Source organism: Nothoprocta perdicaria, unplaced genomic scaffold (genome assembly GCF_003342845.1).
Source record: "Nothoprocta perdicaria isolate Ctin4 unplaced genomic scaffold, notPer1 scaffold_12, whole genome shotgun sequence".
Taxonomy (NCBI): domain Eukaryota; kingdom Metazoa; phylum Chordata; class Aves; order Tinamiformes; family Tinamidae; genus Nothoprocta; species Nothoprocta perdicaria.
The window spans coordinates 5226173-5243310 of record NW_020454316.1 but is presented as its reverse complement, the minus strand read 5'-3'; the positions used below and the strand labels follow the sequence as shown (position 1 = coordinate 5243310).

General features: G+C 49.1%; 2 protein-coding genes across 3 annotated transcripts in view; one reads left to right on the top strand and one right to left on the bottom strand.

Moving 5' to 3' along the window:
• GET4 (golgi to ER traffic protein 4) overlaps nucleotides 1–10647 on the top strand; it is an 11253-nt gene extending 606 nt beyond the window's left edge. Inside the window, exons 2-9 of the mRNA XM_026054028.1 lie at nucleotides 3454–3532; nucleotides 3941–4022; nucleotides 4899–5048; nucleotides 5753–5891; nucleotides 7752–7892; nucleotides 7976–8051; nucleotides 8433–8505; nucleotides 9504–10647. Coding sequence (XP_025909813.1) covers nucleotides 3454–3532; nucleotides 3941–4022; nucleotides 4899–5048; nucleotides 5753–5891; nucleotides 7752–7892; nucleotides 7976–8051; nucleotides 8433–8505; nucleotides 9504–9592 — 829 coding nt within the window. The 3' untranslated portion in view covers nucleotides 9593–10647. The remainder of the gene's footprint in view (nucleotides 1–3453; nucleotides 3533–3940; nucleotides 4023–4898; nucleotides 5049–5752; nucleotides 5892–7751; nucleotides 7893–7975; nucleotides 8052–8432; nucleotides 8506–9503) is intronic.
• A 2275-nt stretch (nucleotides 10648–12922) lies between these two features.
• Nucleotides 12923–17138, bottom strand: part of ADAP1 (ArfGAP with dual PH domains 1) — a 35106-nt gene continuing 30890 nt past the window's right edge. The window contains exons 6-11 of one of the 2 annotated variants that reach the window (XM_026054157.1): nucleotides 15306–15389; nucleotides 14814–14876; nucleotides 14225–14296; nucleotides 14092–14145; nucleotides 13917–14017; nucleotides 12923–13590 (exon numbers count right to left, since the gene is read on the bottom strand). In XM_026054157.1, the coding sequence (XP_025909942.1) occupies nucleotides 13569–13590; nucleotides 13917–14017; nucleotides 14092–14145; nucleotides 14225–14296; nucleotides 14814–14876; nucleotides 15306–15389 (396 nt within the window). In that variant the 3' untranslated portion in view covers nucleotides 12923–13568. Of the gene's footprint in view, nucleotides 13591–13916; nucleotides 14146–14224; nucleotides 14297–14813; nucleotides 14877–15305; nucleotides 15390–17138 lie in introns of both variants that reach the window. The other variant, XM_026054158.1, reaches the window with a different exon arrangement.

The following is a 17138-nucleotide window of genomic DNA, read 5'->3' as shown; positions in this document are numbered from 1 at the left end:
GGGACGGCGGCGGCGGCCCCGAGCCGCGGGCAGCTCCCGAAGGGGCCCGTGGCGGCTGCGCGGTGCGGCTTAGCTTGCACCACAACCTGCTCGCTGTCGTGTCTGTGTGGCAGCGGCGCAGGAGAGAGGCCTGCCGCCTGCTCGGGCTGGCCTTGGTGCCTCTTAGGTCATCGCGAGCTTATCCTTAAGCTTATCGCAAAGGCTTTTAATGTTTTTTCACGTTTACTGCAACTCTGCACAGTCATGTGTTCCTTCATCAAAAATCAAAACGTAGACGCTTTGAGGATTAAAGAATAAGATGTTTTCTTTTATTCTCTTTCCCTTTTTTTTTTTTTTTTTTTTTTTTTTTTTTTTTGTTTTTTTAGGGTCTTCCACTCTTTGTCCTAATCTTGCCCAGCTAAAATTGCCGCTTGTGGCTCTGCTAGGGAAAACCAGCAGTAAGATGCAGTTCCGGGTCTCGGTAGTCCCCCTTTCCTGTGACCTTATCCTGGGAGCTTCTCTAAGCTGGGATGGTAACCCCGTTGGGGAAGTAGGGCCAGGTTTGTGGGGACAGGCAGCAGCGTGTGGGCCGTGTCCGTCACCGGTGCGTGCTGCAGACCAAACGCCGAGGAATGAAAGCAGTGTGGTCTGTAGCAGCCCTCCGATGGGCCCAGGGCCCACCAGCCAAGTCTTCAAAACTGAACTGTGCTCTCCAATACATTTAATTTTGAGACCAAACACAGCCTGTTTTGCAGTGAAGATTGTGTAATGCAATGGCTGCAAAGGCAGAGGGTGACTGGGTGACATGGCTCAGCTGGTCACTTCTCATCCAGTGTTCTGAGCGTGTTAACTTAGATACATATATATAAGCACTTTTATGCATTTATAATAACTTACATATATACTAAGTGTCACTCATTTAACAGGGATTGGAAGTTCCTTTTTTTTTTTTTTATTTAATTTTAAATACAGAGAAAAAGGTGTTAATTTAAATGAAAAGATTCATAACTAGGAAGATGTTTTCCTTCTAGACAGAAAGGTAGAATGAGATTGTGAAACTTGTTTGGAAAGTGACTGAGGCCAAGGAGTCCTGGTTAGTCTTGCCTGTCCTCTGTAAAATCCAGTTGAATGTAAACAGCTTTCCAGGGAGACATATAAACTTAACAGACTGAAGTCATCTCAGCTGCAGAATTGTCATTGGGACTCCCAGTACTTACTGCTTTTAAACAAAAGAGGCCTGTAAAATATCTGCCTGTTCTGTCATGATGTGTGCATTAAACTTGGCATCCTGACTCAGAGTTTCAGAAGTCACGAACTTGAGACCTGTTTGAAGCTGGAGAGGAGGGAGGGGAAGAAATGGAGGAGGAGGAGGAGGCAAGATTAGCATGAACCTGCCTCCTGCCAAGCTCCCTCCCTCCCTGCCGTCCCGGGTAAGGAGGAAAGCTGCTCTTCCCAACTGTGCCGTGACGCCCCTTTGCTCTGAGCACGAATACTTGGGCCAAAGGCTGTTTATTTGGACTGTGGTGATTTGATGATTTAGTCATAAGTGTAGCAACACTGCTGTAGTTGAACTGGCTTCTGTTTTCCTGAAGCTTGCAGGCAGTCTTGCTGGTGTGAATAACCTGGTCTGGGATTGTGGTTATGAAAAACTTTATCTGTGGTTTTCAGTGCTAGCTAGATTGTTGTGGTGAATATTTATTTCTACTAAAAATTCATTTTTGTTAGAAGGTATTTTTTTAAGAATTTTTATTTTTATTATAAAGCTCTTTGCAGCACCTTTGTGCATCTGCTGCAGTAGTTGCTGGAGTAAGAGCTGGGCCACCAAGCACCGTTCGGAGTTCAGGAATCTGCAGAGTGGGGCTCACAGTGAGATTTATAGTGAAAAGCCCAGAAGCAAATCTGGAAGCAAGACCAACTGTAAAGGAGCAGGATTGGCCAATCTGTGACTAATGGCCATAGTCCTTACTGTGGTCACTGCAAAGCTGACTCGTTGAGGAGACTTATTTGAAAGCAAACAAATCAAAACAAACAAAAAGCCACCCAGTATGGTGTCCAGGGTTACGGTAGTGCTGCTTTGGATAAAATACTTAGGGATTTTAGGATGTGTCTCCTTCACTGCTCATTATCTGATGTCTTTGGTTAGTTACCAGGCAGGACTTGTGCTTACTTGTAGTTCCTGGTGCATCCTCAGTGTCTCTGGTTACTGGTGGGACTTGTCCCTGGGGCCATTGCTCACATCTGCTCTACTGGGGGCCTTGTGTGGCTGGCAGAGCAGGGATGCAGCAAGGCCAGGTGCCACAGAGGGCAGAACGTTGCAGGTGCTGGAGCAGTTTGGTAGAGCTGGTGTCTTAGGACTTTGAGCAAATTGCCTGTTGTTATTAACTCGTCAGAAAACATTCCTTTTGAGACAAGATTAAGATAAATAGACGTTGGAAACTGGATCCATCCACTGGTTTCCACTAGAAGTAGCTACCACTTAAAAGGAAAATAGGAAGTATTTCTAACCTAGAGAGGTGACTGTCCAAGCCCTTTTGATGCTGATAGCGAAGGTGTGCAGGAGGCTGCAGTGTGGTAAGATAGACAGGTGGTAGAAGGCTCCTGTTCTTGAGGAACCTTTGGGAGTATTTTCTTGCCTCCTTCATTTCCTGGTAAACTCTTAAGTGTAGAAGGTAGCTGCTGAAGCATTTGTGTTTTAAAGCATGACATTTGAAAGTCAAGATCTGTTATTTTTATGAATTGGTGACTATTGAGACTCTGTACAGCATTGTATGGAAGATCTTGGTGGTTTCTCTTGTCTGACTAGAGACCATCACAGGTGAACTGTTTTGGTTCAGCAAAAGGGCAGTATTTGCCTTTTGCCTCTTTGTCCTCTGCACAAATGTAGTGCTCAGAAAGACTTAATAGAAAGAGGACCTCAGTGGTAAAAGGGCTGGCCCCAGTATGGTTCCTGCACCAGAGACAGTCGTTGTTTGTTGGTATATTGCTGTAAACACAGTATTAAAATATGTTAGAGATCTTAACTAGGTAACATAATGTGACTAACCATGACCATGGCTGTGGAGGGGGAGCCATCCAAGGTGCAAGGTTGAGCTGTTTCTCTGTGACTAATTTGGGTTTGGTGAAAGCTCTAATGTGACAGCCTGCGATTTATGCTTTGACATCTTTTGTTCCTGTGAACTCCTGGGATAATTTACCTTTCTTTGTTTCACTGCAAATTGCATTTGAAGCTCTCAGATTTCATTCACACACTGTTTGTATTCCATCTAGGCTTGAGCAGAAAACACATTACTGGTTTCAGTTCAAGGAACATCATTATTGAAACTAACTTAATTTTATAAAAAATACTTCATACCCCTTGTTTTAAATGTTATAGTCTTTAGTCACTTTATGTGCAAATAATTTTGAACATGCACAACTTGTAGCTTGGTGGTAATTTTTATCAAGGACTTGACATGGCTTTGCTGTTGATTTCAGGTATATGTCACAAGGAAAACATGCAGAAGCAAGAGAGCTAATGTATTCAGGGGCTTTGCTGTTCTTCAGTCATAACCAGGTAAGTCACTGTTCCTCTGGCGGGAGGGTTGAGATGGTTGGTCAAAGTATTTAAGGGGCAAATGATAAGTTCTCAGTGGTGTGTATTTGGGGGAATTGTTCTATAACTTTTTATCTACCTGCTGAGTCCTTCCCCACAAAGTATTTTGCTGATTGGAATATAATGCAGAAATGTTTGTATTGTCCAAACAATAATCTTAGTCACATTTGGTTTTGCTTTCCTGGAGACTTCTATTTTGTTACCACCAATTTACGATTACTTTTTGTAAGGGAGGATTGAAATTTGGTAACGTCCTGCCTTATATGTTCTGTTGATAAATTATAGTGTACTGCTGACAAACTTCTGCTTGAGGAACAAAACGTTATTTAATGATGTCTTCATCACTACCAGTATATGTCTGTTTTGTAGCAAAATAGTGCTGCTGATCTGTCCATGCTGGTTTTGGATTCTTTGGAGAAATCAGATGCAAAAGTAACAGATGACCTTTTAGGTAAGGTGAACTTTGCACTTGCTTTGGTGGTATTTAAGATGCATTTTTCTTTCAAAATACTTACATTGTTGTCAACAGTAGAGACCTGATTTTGTGCGTGTGTGCGCTGTGGTCTCCCAAATGGCTACCACCAAGTAAAGAACTGGTGGCAAAATTGTTGGTTAATAATGGATTCCCGGTAGCCAGCAGTATTGTGAGCACAGGGGCATGATTAGAACAAACATTGCTGTCTTGTGGCATTGTCCTTTCCTCGGTGCAGGAGTGAATGTCCGATCCACACAGGCAGTGTGGGGGGATGGCAGCTCCCCATCCCAGCAGTGCGATGGTGTCAATCAGCCATCCACAAAGATCTGCCTGTCACACTGTCAGGCTCAGTAAACAGCTCGGGAAAGCCTGTTCTTCAGAGGTGCCAGGCCAGCCTCCTGCTGCAGCGTGCGTGGTTAGCAGTGCTCTTAGCAGCCCCTGTACTTTTTACTTGGATGGGCTCTAATATTCTTCATCCCATCTAGTGAGTTCTGATGCTCCTTTCCTGAGCTTCTATCCCACCCAGCTTCCTTATGAATGCCAAGCACTCCCGTAGCCTCAAATCTTTCCTCCTGCTTCAGACTGTGGGATGTTCTGGCCATACTATGAGAAGGGAGCTGTGGCCACACCGACTGCAGGGCCTGGCTTTTGGCTGTCGAGGACTGCCAGCTGATGGCTGCGCGATTGACTTGACATTTGAGAAGTGGCTCATGTGCAAAGACACTGCTTTTTTAAGACATCTTTTGCAGGCTAATAAGGGAGCTTAAATATACTGTGCTTAAATGTCTTAAAAGATGCATTAGAACTGTGTTTCTGTTAATGGTAAATATTTGTGAATATTGTTGCTTTCAGAAAACTTGGCTAAATTATTTAGTTTAATGGATCCAAATTCTCCTGAAAGAGTGGCTTTCGTATCCAGAGCGCTGAAATGGTCCAGTGGAGGATCAGGAAAACTTGGTCATCCAAAACTACACCAGTTACTAGCAATTACCTTGTGGAAAGGTAAGAACAGTTAATGGATTTTTCTTTTTAATATAACATTGAAAGTAGATTATTTTAAGATTGTCACTTTGGAAATAATCATTTCAGAATAAACACTGATGCGATTGATTAATTTGGAGTTTGAAACTGAGATTTGACTCACATAAGAAACAATTTTGTCTCAAATTAAGTTCGAACAAACCATTTGCATTTTTCCCCTACATAATTGCCGTTCTATTCAGCATATAGAAGTAATTTAAATTTTGATAGCAAGAGTGGGCTAAGCCAAAAATAGGAGATACCTTCTTCTCTGCTCTTAAAGATGCTGAAGGGGCTGGTTGCTTTCTTGGTGCACAAGTTTAAATATGGAGCTTTTTTGTTCCTCTCTGGTGATAGCACATTAAGTGCCGGGATGTTGATGAAAAGAATGATCCAACTGCTGCAAGGTGGCTGTTTGTCCCAGTGGTAGCCTTGTTCTTTGGTGACATTGAGTGAAATGGTGTTTTAATAGCAGTGATTCAAATATATTTAGAATAATGTATTTTATTATCTACCTTGGTAAGCTGTCTGTAACTTAAAAATTAAAAGGATTCTGTGTCTCTGATAGTCATGTTCTTTGTGTATAGCTCTGACTTTTTTTAGCTATAACATATAAGCCTAGAAAATGTGCTTTTTAAGTCTGTTGAACTGATTTCTTAAAAGCTGTTTTCTTTTTCCTTTTATAGAGCAAAACTATAGTGAATCTCGGTATCACTTCTTGCACTCCACAGATGGCGAAGGGTGTGCAAATATGCTAGTAGAATACTCCTCGGCCCGGGGCTACCGCAGCGAGGTGGACATGTTTGTGGCACAGGCAGTCCTACAGTAGGTGTTCACGTTTTGTTGGGCTGTCTTGCTGAAATGTCACTGTGCTTGAGACCAGCCTAATTTAACCAGGGTAACTGTAGGTTAACTGCCCATCCTTGCCAAAAAAATAGTTCAATTGGCCTAAGTTTCCAGAACGACTTTTGGGTGGTAACAGGAGCAGATTATCTCATAACTGGTGTGCTGAATTGCCCAGATTCTTTTTTTTTTTTTTTTTTTTTTTTAAGTATTAAGCTTTAAATGTGAATTAATGAATCATGTTAACTGCATAAAGAGCAAATGTAACCTATGTCAGCCTAAAAACATGATTGTTATGTTTTTATTAACACCAGCCTGCACCTGATGAAGATTTGCCTCTGTGTCCTGACAAAGGCTGGGGCTAAGTGGGCTTTATATTTGCATTCAGCCTAGTACTTACTGCCAGCCCCACGGTCTTGAGAGCCGCTCGCTCACGCTGTTTCAGGGGCAGCAGTGGGAGGTGCTCCATTGACCAGACTGGCTGGTGGCTTTCGGTGGCTTTAAGTATTTATTTTGCAGGAGGTGGGAATGCAAGTTACTATGTGCATTTGCAGAGCCCCTGTATAATTAAGGTTAACAAAGCCAATTTTACTGTATTTAGTGATTGATGGCTTATTCGGTGAAGGAAAGCAGCTTATGGAGGAGGCTGAGGAGGAGGTGGAGACAGGACTGTGCAGCAGGGAATGGGAGAAGTGGGAGAGTAAGTGTTGGAGAGGGAAGAGGCGAGAGCAGGCCTGTCTGTCTTGGCAGCAGCTGTCACTTCAGCTCGGTTGGATCCAGGCTGCAGTGATTCCAGAGAGGTGGGAAATCATTTATAGGGACCAGAATATGCAGCACTGACGGAGCCCGTAGCGGGGCTTTGGTTTGAGAGGGGGCAGTTCTGGTGAGAGCTTGTGGGTATGGGATTATTTTCTCTGGTATTTATCCAGAAATGCTCCTACATCCTTTACTGGCCTGTATCTCTAACACAAGGCTAAATCCTCCCACGTGGCAGTTTGTGATCTAAGGAAAAGCTCCGTAATTCCTTACTCGGCAGTAAGGTAAAAGAGCCCCTTTTCCCCACACAGTGTTTGGCTTTGGAGGCCACCGTATGCCCAGAACTGAGGCTGCTTGTGGCAGGCTTCCCAGTGCTCGCTGGCTGCATTTGTGTGGCCTGTGGCCTCGCAAAGATTACCCGGATAATTCACTGGATCCCAACAAAGAGTGGACCAGTGTGGGAAATTCATCTGTTTAACTGCTGACAAATCACTCAGGAAGCCAAATACATGGGGCTTTTTTTTTGAGAGACTTTTAGGTTTGTATAGCAAAGTCAGTAATAGTCCTGGGGCTGTGTTATTTTCAGATGGTAAGAAAGGAATGGTAGGGTCACTGGCGGAAATGCAGTGAGTTTGGGAGTGGATGAGGCCAGATGAGATTTATTTTGACTGGGTTTTTACCTCAGCATGGTAAACTCTGGACCAGTGCAGGTCATGTCTCAGGTAATTTGAATCAAGTGGTAGCCAGTGTTTGCACACTTTTGTGCAACTGTTTAACTGATACCCTTCCTATATACAATTTGTTTAAGTTTACCTCATTCTACTAATATTTGGTATCAATCCCCCAGTGAAATTGCCTATAGCACAAGATACTTAAATAGGGCTTTTCCTATCCTCAGCTGATTCCAGACCAAAGATGTCCATCTCTGCCAGTTGAGGTTTCTGCTCTTAGCTTGAGCCTGAGAAGGCTTCTATGCACAAATGAAGTAGAGACTGTGGAGCATTTGGTTTCCCTTTTTCTTTTTGTATGTAAAATTTCTTCTCTGCATTTTATTTTTGTCATTCTCTGTTCCGCTTCCCTTTACAGATTTCTCTGCTTAAAAAATAAGACCAGCGCATCGGTCGTTTTTACGACATACACACAGAAACATCCGTCGATAGAAAAGGGTCCACCCTTTGTTCAACCACTACTAAACTTCATCTGGTTTCTGTTGTTGGCTGTTGATGGGTACAGTTTGATCTTTGTTACGTTCTGCTTCAGGACCTTTTTATCTGTTACTGAGATTGCGTTGTTTGTTGTTTCCTTTCTAGGGGAAAACTAACAGTATTTACAGTATTGTGTGAACAGTATCAACCTTCACTGAAAAGAGATCCCATGTATAATGAGGTGAGTTACTAATGGTTGTGAACAGAGCATAACCTACAGAGTTAGTTCAACAAAAGCTGATTGTCTCCTGTTTTGTGACTTGGCAAATTCGGCAGGTCACAGGCTACAGAGGCTGGTTGCCACAGCCACCAAAACGTAGTGAATTTGGGGTTTCTTTGAAGCAGCTAAATGCTAATCCATACTTGATAGATGGGTCCCTTGGGAGCAGGATAGCAATTCAGCTTATGCAGTGTTGTAGTTTTCCATGGCCCACTTCAAAAGGAAGCTTGAATCCAGCTTTTGGACAGCGGTCAGGGCTGCAGCTTGTGGCACTTGGTCGCTCTTCAGAGGCTTTCCACTGGCTGAGCTGCTTGACACCCTTCTCCCTTTGTATCGTTTCAGTACCTAGATAGAATAGGACAGCTTTTCTTCGGAGTTCCGCCCAAGCAGACATCGTCCTATGGAGGGTTACTAGGTAAGTTGTTAAGGTACCACCGGACTTTCACAGTTGTGGCTTGTTCTGATGTACTGTTGTACAGGACAGCCTTTTCCACAGCCTGTGGAAACAGTCTCTGCTGTCAAACACGGGATGGATGGACTGCGTATGAGATTGCAGGGAGGTAGCTGGTAGACTTTTCCTTTTTGAAAAAGGAAAAAACATGTAAAATATTCTTAATTTTAACATTATGGTTTAAGTTAAAACTGTAGAGCAAAACCTTACTGGAGTTAACACTTAATTGGCTTTGACTTCAGTGGCTGCTTTTCCTAATGTAAAATCTGGAACTTTTGTAGCAGTTGAACTGGAATTAATATAAAATGTATGCTCTCAAATTTGAAGTTTTGAAATTAATACTGCCTTTCTACAAGAAAGGGAAAGGAATAGAGAAATGTAGGCCTTATTTCTTGTCTTTGAATAAAATGAGATGAGAAGAGATTGAACTGGATTACTTTTGTAAAATCCACTTTCTTCCTTGAGAACTAAGCTCTTGGGTAATCTGCCTTGAAGCTTTACCTGCAGATGCCCTCTCTCTGATACTCCAAGTTTGATGACAAAACTATGAGCATCTAGTTGCATCTGCAAATAATATTTTAGAAATTCAGGCATCTTTAAATTGAGCAAAAGAGGTGATGCATAAATGTGCATCACACTACGAAGAATTTACCTGAGGCGACAGTGCTACAGTTTGTTATCATTGGAAGTGTCTCCTTTTGTTATTTTTCCCCTTCTGGACACAACTTTATACATAAATATGGGTGTGTTTTTCCAGTGTACTCTTGGAAAACAAACAGTATCAAAGCAGAACTTCCCATATCAATAAATTCCTAGTGGAAGTGGATGTGCGATTCACTCCAGTATAAGTTTTTTGATTATTTCTTATTGAAATGTGCATCTTAGGCAAGTAGGAAAGTAGCTAAAAATTATGAGATGTGGATGTAAACCTGACAAATCTGACCATCTTATATTTAATGTAGGAAATCTCTTAAACAGTCTGATGGGAACTGGAGAAGATGATGACGCAGAGGATGGTCAGGAAGATAGCAGCCCTATCGAACTTGACTGAATCTTTTTGTCCTCGGGTGCCGTGTAAATCTGGTGATTCGATGACTCCAAAGACAGTTTGGGAATTTGAATCCTGCAGTTGTTTCTTGGCGCCTAAAAAGGGCTCCTCTGGTCTTTTAGAAATGGTTGCTGAAATGTTTATAATGTTCAGTCTATATTATTTATGTAAAAAAAAAAAATAAAAAAAAAAGAAAGAAGGAAACCAACAAAAAGTAGCCCGAAGAATCGGAGCAGTTGTTAGCAGGTTTCCGATAGGGCGGCTGGTGACTTTGATTAAAGTGTAGTCTCTGCGGTTCCTCCTGCAGTCCCTTTCGCACAGTAATTGAGCCAAGCCTAAGGCCGGTCTCGCGCGTCGCGGCCTGCCCAGTACCCTCTTTATTTGTAATAAAAAATATTAATTTGTAATAAAAAAAGCCTCCCTGACCAACCCCTGCCGCCCCCACGGAGCAGCTCGAGAGGCAGGGGCATTAATTGAGTAACTTACTAGAAGGCTGGTGCCAAAAGTAGTGTGAAATGAGCCAAAGGGAGGAGCTGGAGCAGGAAGGCGCCTCCCGCCTCGCAGCCTGGTCCAGAGCCGGCCCTGCCTGAGCCCACCCTGTGGAGCTGCTGGTTTTGGACAAGCACAAGGTGGAACTGCTGGGAGGGAGAGCCCAGCCGTGGCCCGTGGGTGATTGGCTTCCAGGTGGATCGCTCTGGCCTGGGTATAGCAAGGTGGCATCTCAAATCCCTCCTCTGGCTCATGGCTCTACCCCTTGGAACAGCTGCTTTTTCAGTGTAAGTTCATAAGCAGCCGTCAAGGCATTTTTATAAGCGAATGAAATGATTTGCCACAAGCAACGTATGTGTTTAAACCACAGCTCTATGTAAAGAAAAGGGATACTGCAGAACTTCTTGTTCTTTACGATATATTTATTTTTCTTGGGTGATTGATTCATTTAACACTTCCTGTAAAAAGAATAAATCAATAAATAATGGAGTAACTTCAACCCCGTGGTAGGCATAGCAATTCTGCATCTTCTCCTCTTTAATGCAGCACAGCGGATGTCAGTGGTACAGGGAGCAGATAAAAATGGGGAAACGCTTTATTTTTTCATGGTGAAAAATGAAAAGGCTTAGATTAATAAACAGCAATCATGCACAGGGGAGGGAGGGAATAATGCAAACATGTTGACTGTATGAACAAGAAAAGGCATCGAAAGGAAGACTTTGTGTTAATTGTGAAGTCTCAAATAAACACTTTATACCAGGATGACCAACAGTGCTGCTTTCTGAGTTTTCTGAGCAGAGATCTTGTGTCCCAGGCTGGTTTTCCTACTGTGCTGGATGGCAGATGAGCTGCAGCTCAATGCTGCCCTTGGGCACCAAAGGGGCATTTTGAGCAGGTAGTAAGAGCTGTGGTGGATGACGAGGTCCAGGGTGCTGCTCCCGTTGTGCCGTGTATGAACCGGGCAGTGTGGTTCTGGGCCAAATTAGATGCCAGCTTATGACTGCCTTGCTGTCCAGGGTGCAAAGTGCAGGTGACACGAAGCGAGCAGCACAAGCAGCCGTGGCCTGTGTCACTGCGAGCGCTGCGTTTGGGCCAGGCTGCCGCACAGGGACCCTCCGTGAGCCCCTGCCACCCCCCCGAACCCCATTAATGCCCCCTCCCCCCCCCCCGACTCACTATTACACTGCCACAGCTTTAATAATTTATTTGATCAAATGACATTTAGTACCACGGTTTCCTTACCAGTGACATAACGAACGTGTACAGCTGATACGATGGCTTTCATTTACAAACACCAACTTAAGAAATGCAGTGGACAGTTCCAGGGGTTCTTCTGTCGTTACCTACCAGGCCCAGTAATTTTCTTTTTCCATGTAAAAATTCAGCAAGTTCAGTACAGTCCTTGGGCTGACAGCCCAAGAACTTCCTTTGACTGCAGAATTACAGCGGTCAAAACATTGTTGAAATGTCACTTTAAGCAGCTTTTTTTTATTATTATTATTTTCTTGCAAAGTAATTAACAAAAAAAAAAGAGAGAATTATTTAAAAGGTGCAACAACTGTTTTTCTGTAGAAGCAACATAGCATCGGCCAGAGGGCAGGAGGGGCTGAAGGAGCGGTGACGCCGGCGGGCGGGAGGCGGCTTTAGGGGTACAAGCCACCTCCATCGCGGCAGCCGGGCCGGCCGTCGCTTCCGCCCCGGCCAGGGCCGCTTTTCAACGGGGTGACATGGGAAACGGCCGAAACCCCGGGCTGCAAAACAGCCTGCGGGGCTGCCGGCCCTCGCGTTGCAGGGGGACCACGGCGGGGACCACAGCCCGTCACGGGCGGTAAGGGGGCAGCAGCAGCGACATCGTCACCGTCATGGGCAGCACTCGGCCCTCAGGCCGTGTCCCCCCCATGGCGACGCCGGCAGTCGCGCTGTTCCCGTCTGGTCTCACTGCAGCGGCCTCCTGGCTGCCCCCTTGGGCCTTCGCTCTCCTCGTGCTCCTCCAGGCAGAGCAAGCTTCTCTTAGGCCCTTCCTGGGGTCCCGCGCTGGGGCCGGCAGCAGAGGCCACCACCAAGGTGGGGAACAACCAGCTCCACGCGGACGTGAAAGGGCAGAAGCAGCTGCCCGAGGCCCTGCAGGTCGCTCCTGTTCCTGCCGGCCGCAGAGGCCGCGCCAGCGCTGCAGCAAGGCCCTGTTCCTGCAGCAAGGCCCCGTTCCCGCCGCCTGCCCCGCTCCGGCAGGTTCCTGTCCGTGCCCAGGGCTGCCTCTTCCTGGGCACAGGGGGTGCCCTGCTCAGCAGCAGGGCCGTCTGCTCCGCTTGAACATGGATGAGGCGGCCGAGTGAGGCCCGGAGCAGCCTCCTCGGAGCTGATATCGAGGCCAACAACACAAGGGTCTGTTGCTTTTAAATCTCGCTTGAAACTAGCCTATATAGAACAGTACCATCACTGACGAGGTATGACATTCACCCACATTAATTTATTTAAAATTTATCTCTAAGATAGCTGGGGGGGGGGGGAGGTGTTTAGCAACATGTACACATCATGAGACCATGTGAGCCGAACTAGGGGCTTTGCCTGAGCGTCCCGGGAGGTGCCGCGTTCCTGCCCCGCGCGCTGCGGCCACACGGCTCCTGCAGCAGCCGCGACACCCCGCGGGACCGGCGGGCTCAGCCCCGCTGCGCCCCGAGGCACGGGGCAGCGGGAGCTCCGCTCCGGAGCCCCGGCCTCCCGCAGGACGGGCCTCTGCTGCCAGCACCAGCTCCGCTCGTGCATTCCGCAAAGGCAGCAGGACGGGGCCCTTTGCCACCAACTTGCCCCAGACAGAAGCAGTGAGCACTCCAGCAGCTCCAGGCCGGGTTGGCGCCGCCTCTGCTCCCGGCCACGAGCCCTGCTGGCTCAGAGCTGCTGCCAAAGCCTGACCCAGATCACACCCATCCCTGACCCAAAATAACAAGACTGCAGAGAAGAAAAAACAGGTTACCAAACCCTCCGCACCATCCAACGGATCAGCTGCTGAAACGCCTTGGGAAGGAGGTCTGGGTGACACAGAAGGAAAGGGCGCGGTCTCCTTCCCTCCTCCACAAGTCACCCATTTCCAACCCGTCTGGTTTCGCAGCAGCCGAGGAGGAGGCCGTGGGCACTGGCAGCGACGTGGTGGCCCTGGAGGCTGGGGCGCTGCTGCGGGACACGTGGGCCAGTCCGGGGCCATGGCCCCAAGCCGGGGATGACCTGGTGTGGAGGGACCCTCCAACCGGCTGCGCGTGGGACGAGGCCGCCGGGGAGCCCGGGCACCGCCGGGGACAGCGCCCTGGCAAGGGGGACACCAGCATCGTCCCTGGCCTCGCGCCGTTGTCCTTGGCTTCCAACACGATCAAGTCAATGATGAGGGGAAAGGGGAGTATTACTGTTGTTATTTTTTTTTTTTTAGCATTTCAAATAAAACCACGTTGTGTTGTAAACAGAAGCTCATTCCTCCGGCCTGCCCAGTCCCATCTAAGGTTTATGCTTGAAGTGGGCTTCCACTGCAACACAGACCACAAGGAGAGCAGTGTTAAACCAAGGGCCACGGCAACGCAGCTGGCCTCGACCACCCCCATGCCAGCACTGCGGACACCACCCCATGCACAGGAAGCCTTCACGTTAAGGGAGATACCAACCTCCTCTTCCAAATATGAACCCATCTGTTCATATTTGGGATGGGCTTGGCCTCACCCCAAGGCAGGGAAAGAGCTTCCCCACTGAAACTGAACGGAAGGGAGAAGCAGGAGTTGCTCCACCCCGATCCCCCTTCCCATCCCTCCTGTTCTCTGATGGAAGCGAACGGGACGCGCCTGCATTCCAGGCCCACCTGCGTATTCCTGCGGCAGCATCGGCCGGCTGATCACCTTCTGAAAGGTCGTAATCCACTCCAGCTGGTCGTCCTCCGTCTCGCAGGCGAAGAGGAACTTCCTGTCGGGGGTGACGATGGTTATGCCGTGCTGCCAGTGATTGCCCTGCGTGGCCGGCGGCAGCCCCTCCAGGACCTTGTAGCTGTTCTCCTTGCTCCCGATGAAGACCTCCCCCCTGGCGAAGGCGTCCTGGGCAGAGCAGAGCGGGGCTGGGGGCGGCCCTGCGAGCGGGCGCTGCCGCGCGCCCCGGCCCGCGCCGCTCTCTTACCAGGGGGTCCTTGAAGTACATGAGGCGCCGGTCGTCCATGGTGAACCAGCGCTTCTTGAAGCCCTCCGTCTGCTGCGGACCAACAAGGCAGGCGTTACAGGGCACCGCGGCAAAGCAGCTCGCTGCTCTCCCGGCACAGCAGGTCTGGGGTGCTGGGGGTGCTTCAGGCCCATGTGGAGACCCCGATGGGCTGGGAGGGGGTCACAAACGGTGATTTGGGGTCTCGCTGAGGGGCTGGGATGGCCGGGCGAACCTGTGGGTGCTGCCAGTGCCCTGGGGAACGGGCAGGGTTGGCTGCAGGACGTGTTGGGGTCTCTCTGTGCTCACTTGGATGCCCTCAGCACTGGCTTGTGCCTCTTCCCCACTCACTGCTGCTTCACAGCTCAGCCTCAGCAACATTCCCCATTCCAGAGCTCTACATACAGAGTTTGCCTTATTTCCATGTGTGCCAAGGATATCGAGAGAAAAGCAATAGCCCTTGCACACGTGAAGGTGCAAAAACACCATGGCGAGTAATTGCAAACCCTTTTATCTGGCCAGGGGCGCCGCGCTCTGCAGGGCCCGCACAAGCGCCTCACTCGCGTCCTACCTTTGGCCCCGTCTTCTCCATGTACCCTTCCTTCAGGTAGTTTCTGGAAAGCTTTGGCACCAGCTGGACAAGCGAGCAGGGAGGAAGAGCACACAGTTAGATGGCGGGAGCTGCAGGCGGCAGCGGGACGGTCCCCGCAGCCCTCGCTCAACGCTCTCCTCAGCAGCAGCGGGGCAGCAAAACCAAGAGCCCTGCGGGCTGATCGGTTGGAGGCTCCTGGGCTCTGTCGCCCCCATCTAATAACCAAAGGGATGGGGAAGATAAAAACACCAACAGTTCATCTCCTATGGGCCTTGTTTTGAGCCGGAGCACCCGGGACGCGCACGTGGCAGTGCCCACGTCGCCGGCCGGAGCCGCCCGCGGGCTCCACGTCCCAACGGTTCCTCGGCCGAGGCCAAGGAGCGGAGCCCTCGCCAGGCCCTCGAGCTTGTGAAATGGGGGCTAAAAACGAGCGTGTGTCGGGTGGGAAGGAAACGATGCAGGAAAACTCACATCGACATCGCTGGCTCCCGGGAACGCCACTTGCAGGTAATGAAACCGCGCCGCGCGGATGGCGTTGAACCAATCCACGATCTCCTAGGAAGCAGGAAGGAAAAGCAGAGTGAGGAGCGCGGAGCCGGCGCCCGGCAGGACGGGATCCCATGGTGTCTCATCCTGACGTGGGGAGCCGCCCGCAGGAGCCTCCGGCCACACAGCACAGGCTCTGGGAAGGGGAAGTGACCGGGAAGAGCGTCCGGACGCTCCGCATCCTGCTCCGCTCGACCCGCACATGGTTCAGAAAACACTGACCTGTGTGTCAGAGGCTGGACCAGCACTTGCTTCTCTACCTCAGCAGAGTCCAGAGAGCAGCAGAGAGGGGAACAGCAGGAGGAACCGGGCTCTAAAATTGATGCCATTACTCAAGGGAAGGGGCACTTTCCAACTTTCCCTCCACAAACCTGTACTCATGGACATATCCCTGGAAGGGCTGCTGAAAGTGTCCTGAATGTCCTGTGCATGTAACTATGAGCAATGCTGCAGATGCAGTGAGGAGATGGCAGCTGATGCATTAAAACAGCACAGAACTGCTCAGTGGTTTTAGGCTGGTAACTCCTTAGCAGATTCCTTTCGCTGCTCAATGTCTCAGAGCGAGCACAGGGAAAGAATGACTGGAAGCAGCTTCGCACGGGCTCTTCCAGGCTCCATCCTCCTCCTAATGGAAGTGCTGGCTCCCTGCCCACCATCCTTGCACTGGTCTGAAGCTGCTCACATTGCAAAGAGCAGATGAACAACCCTGGGTAAAAAGGTGGCTTCTCGCTGTACCTGTGGACTCCGACTGCTCCAAATCCCTGGAGTGGCAGCGCTGGAAGCGCTATGGCAGGGATGGTCACAGAGCAGCCCTGCGCAGCTCCGCAGGCGGCTGCAGCCAGAGGCCCTGCAGAGGGAGCTTCAGCCACGGATCTCGGCCGCCGGCACGCGTTTGGCTGGCATAGCCCTAGGAGACATCCCCCTTTGCAGCCTCGCTGCTCTCCTCGGCTCCCAGCCACGCGCTCAGGGCTCTGCTCAGCTTGCAAACAGCTGAATTCTGATCCTTTAATTCTGCATTTTGGGTTATTTCTGTATTAATTTTCAATGCAGAAAGGGTTCTGGTTGTGCACCACCATCTCCCACTATCTAGATGGAGACCCAGGGGGCAGGTGCAGGGCCTCCATCTCCGGAGGTTTTCATCTTCTCCACAGCATCAGTGGGTAGGGGACATCCTTGGGGGCACAGGAGGGAGCCCGAGCAGCAGTGGGTCCCACGCCGGCCTCCAGCCCCAGCTCACCCAGCCACAGGGCAACTCCTCCCGCGCCGCGCTCGGCCGCACGGCCATCAGCGAAGGCTGAGGATGTCCAGCTCACAAGATCCTGGGTGGCGTTGGAGTCTTCCTGCCACTGCTGCTCATACGAGGCCAGAGCGACCCTGCTGATGCCCACGGGCTTTGACCGGGATTCAGACCGGTGAATCCTCCTGAGAGCAAGGCGCTGGACTTCACAAAGTACAAGAGCTGTACTTGAGCCATCGCTGTGTCACAGCAGCACCTGGCGACAGGGCTGCCTGCTGCACGGGACCTTCAGATCTCCTCACTTGGAGAGCAGGGAAGGAAGAGGAAATCCCAGGTGGGAACAAATCCAGGCGATTTAGCTCCATACAAACCTGCACATCTGCCTTTTGGAAAGCACGAGGCAAGCTCAGAAGCAACCAATCCCTTATTTGTCCTTCAATCCAACTTGCTCCCCTCTCGCAAGTCTTTCGATCAAACCCATTTACTCCTTCCTCATTCACCCATCTCTGCTGGCTGCAGAG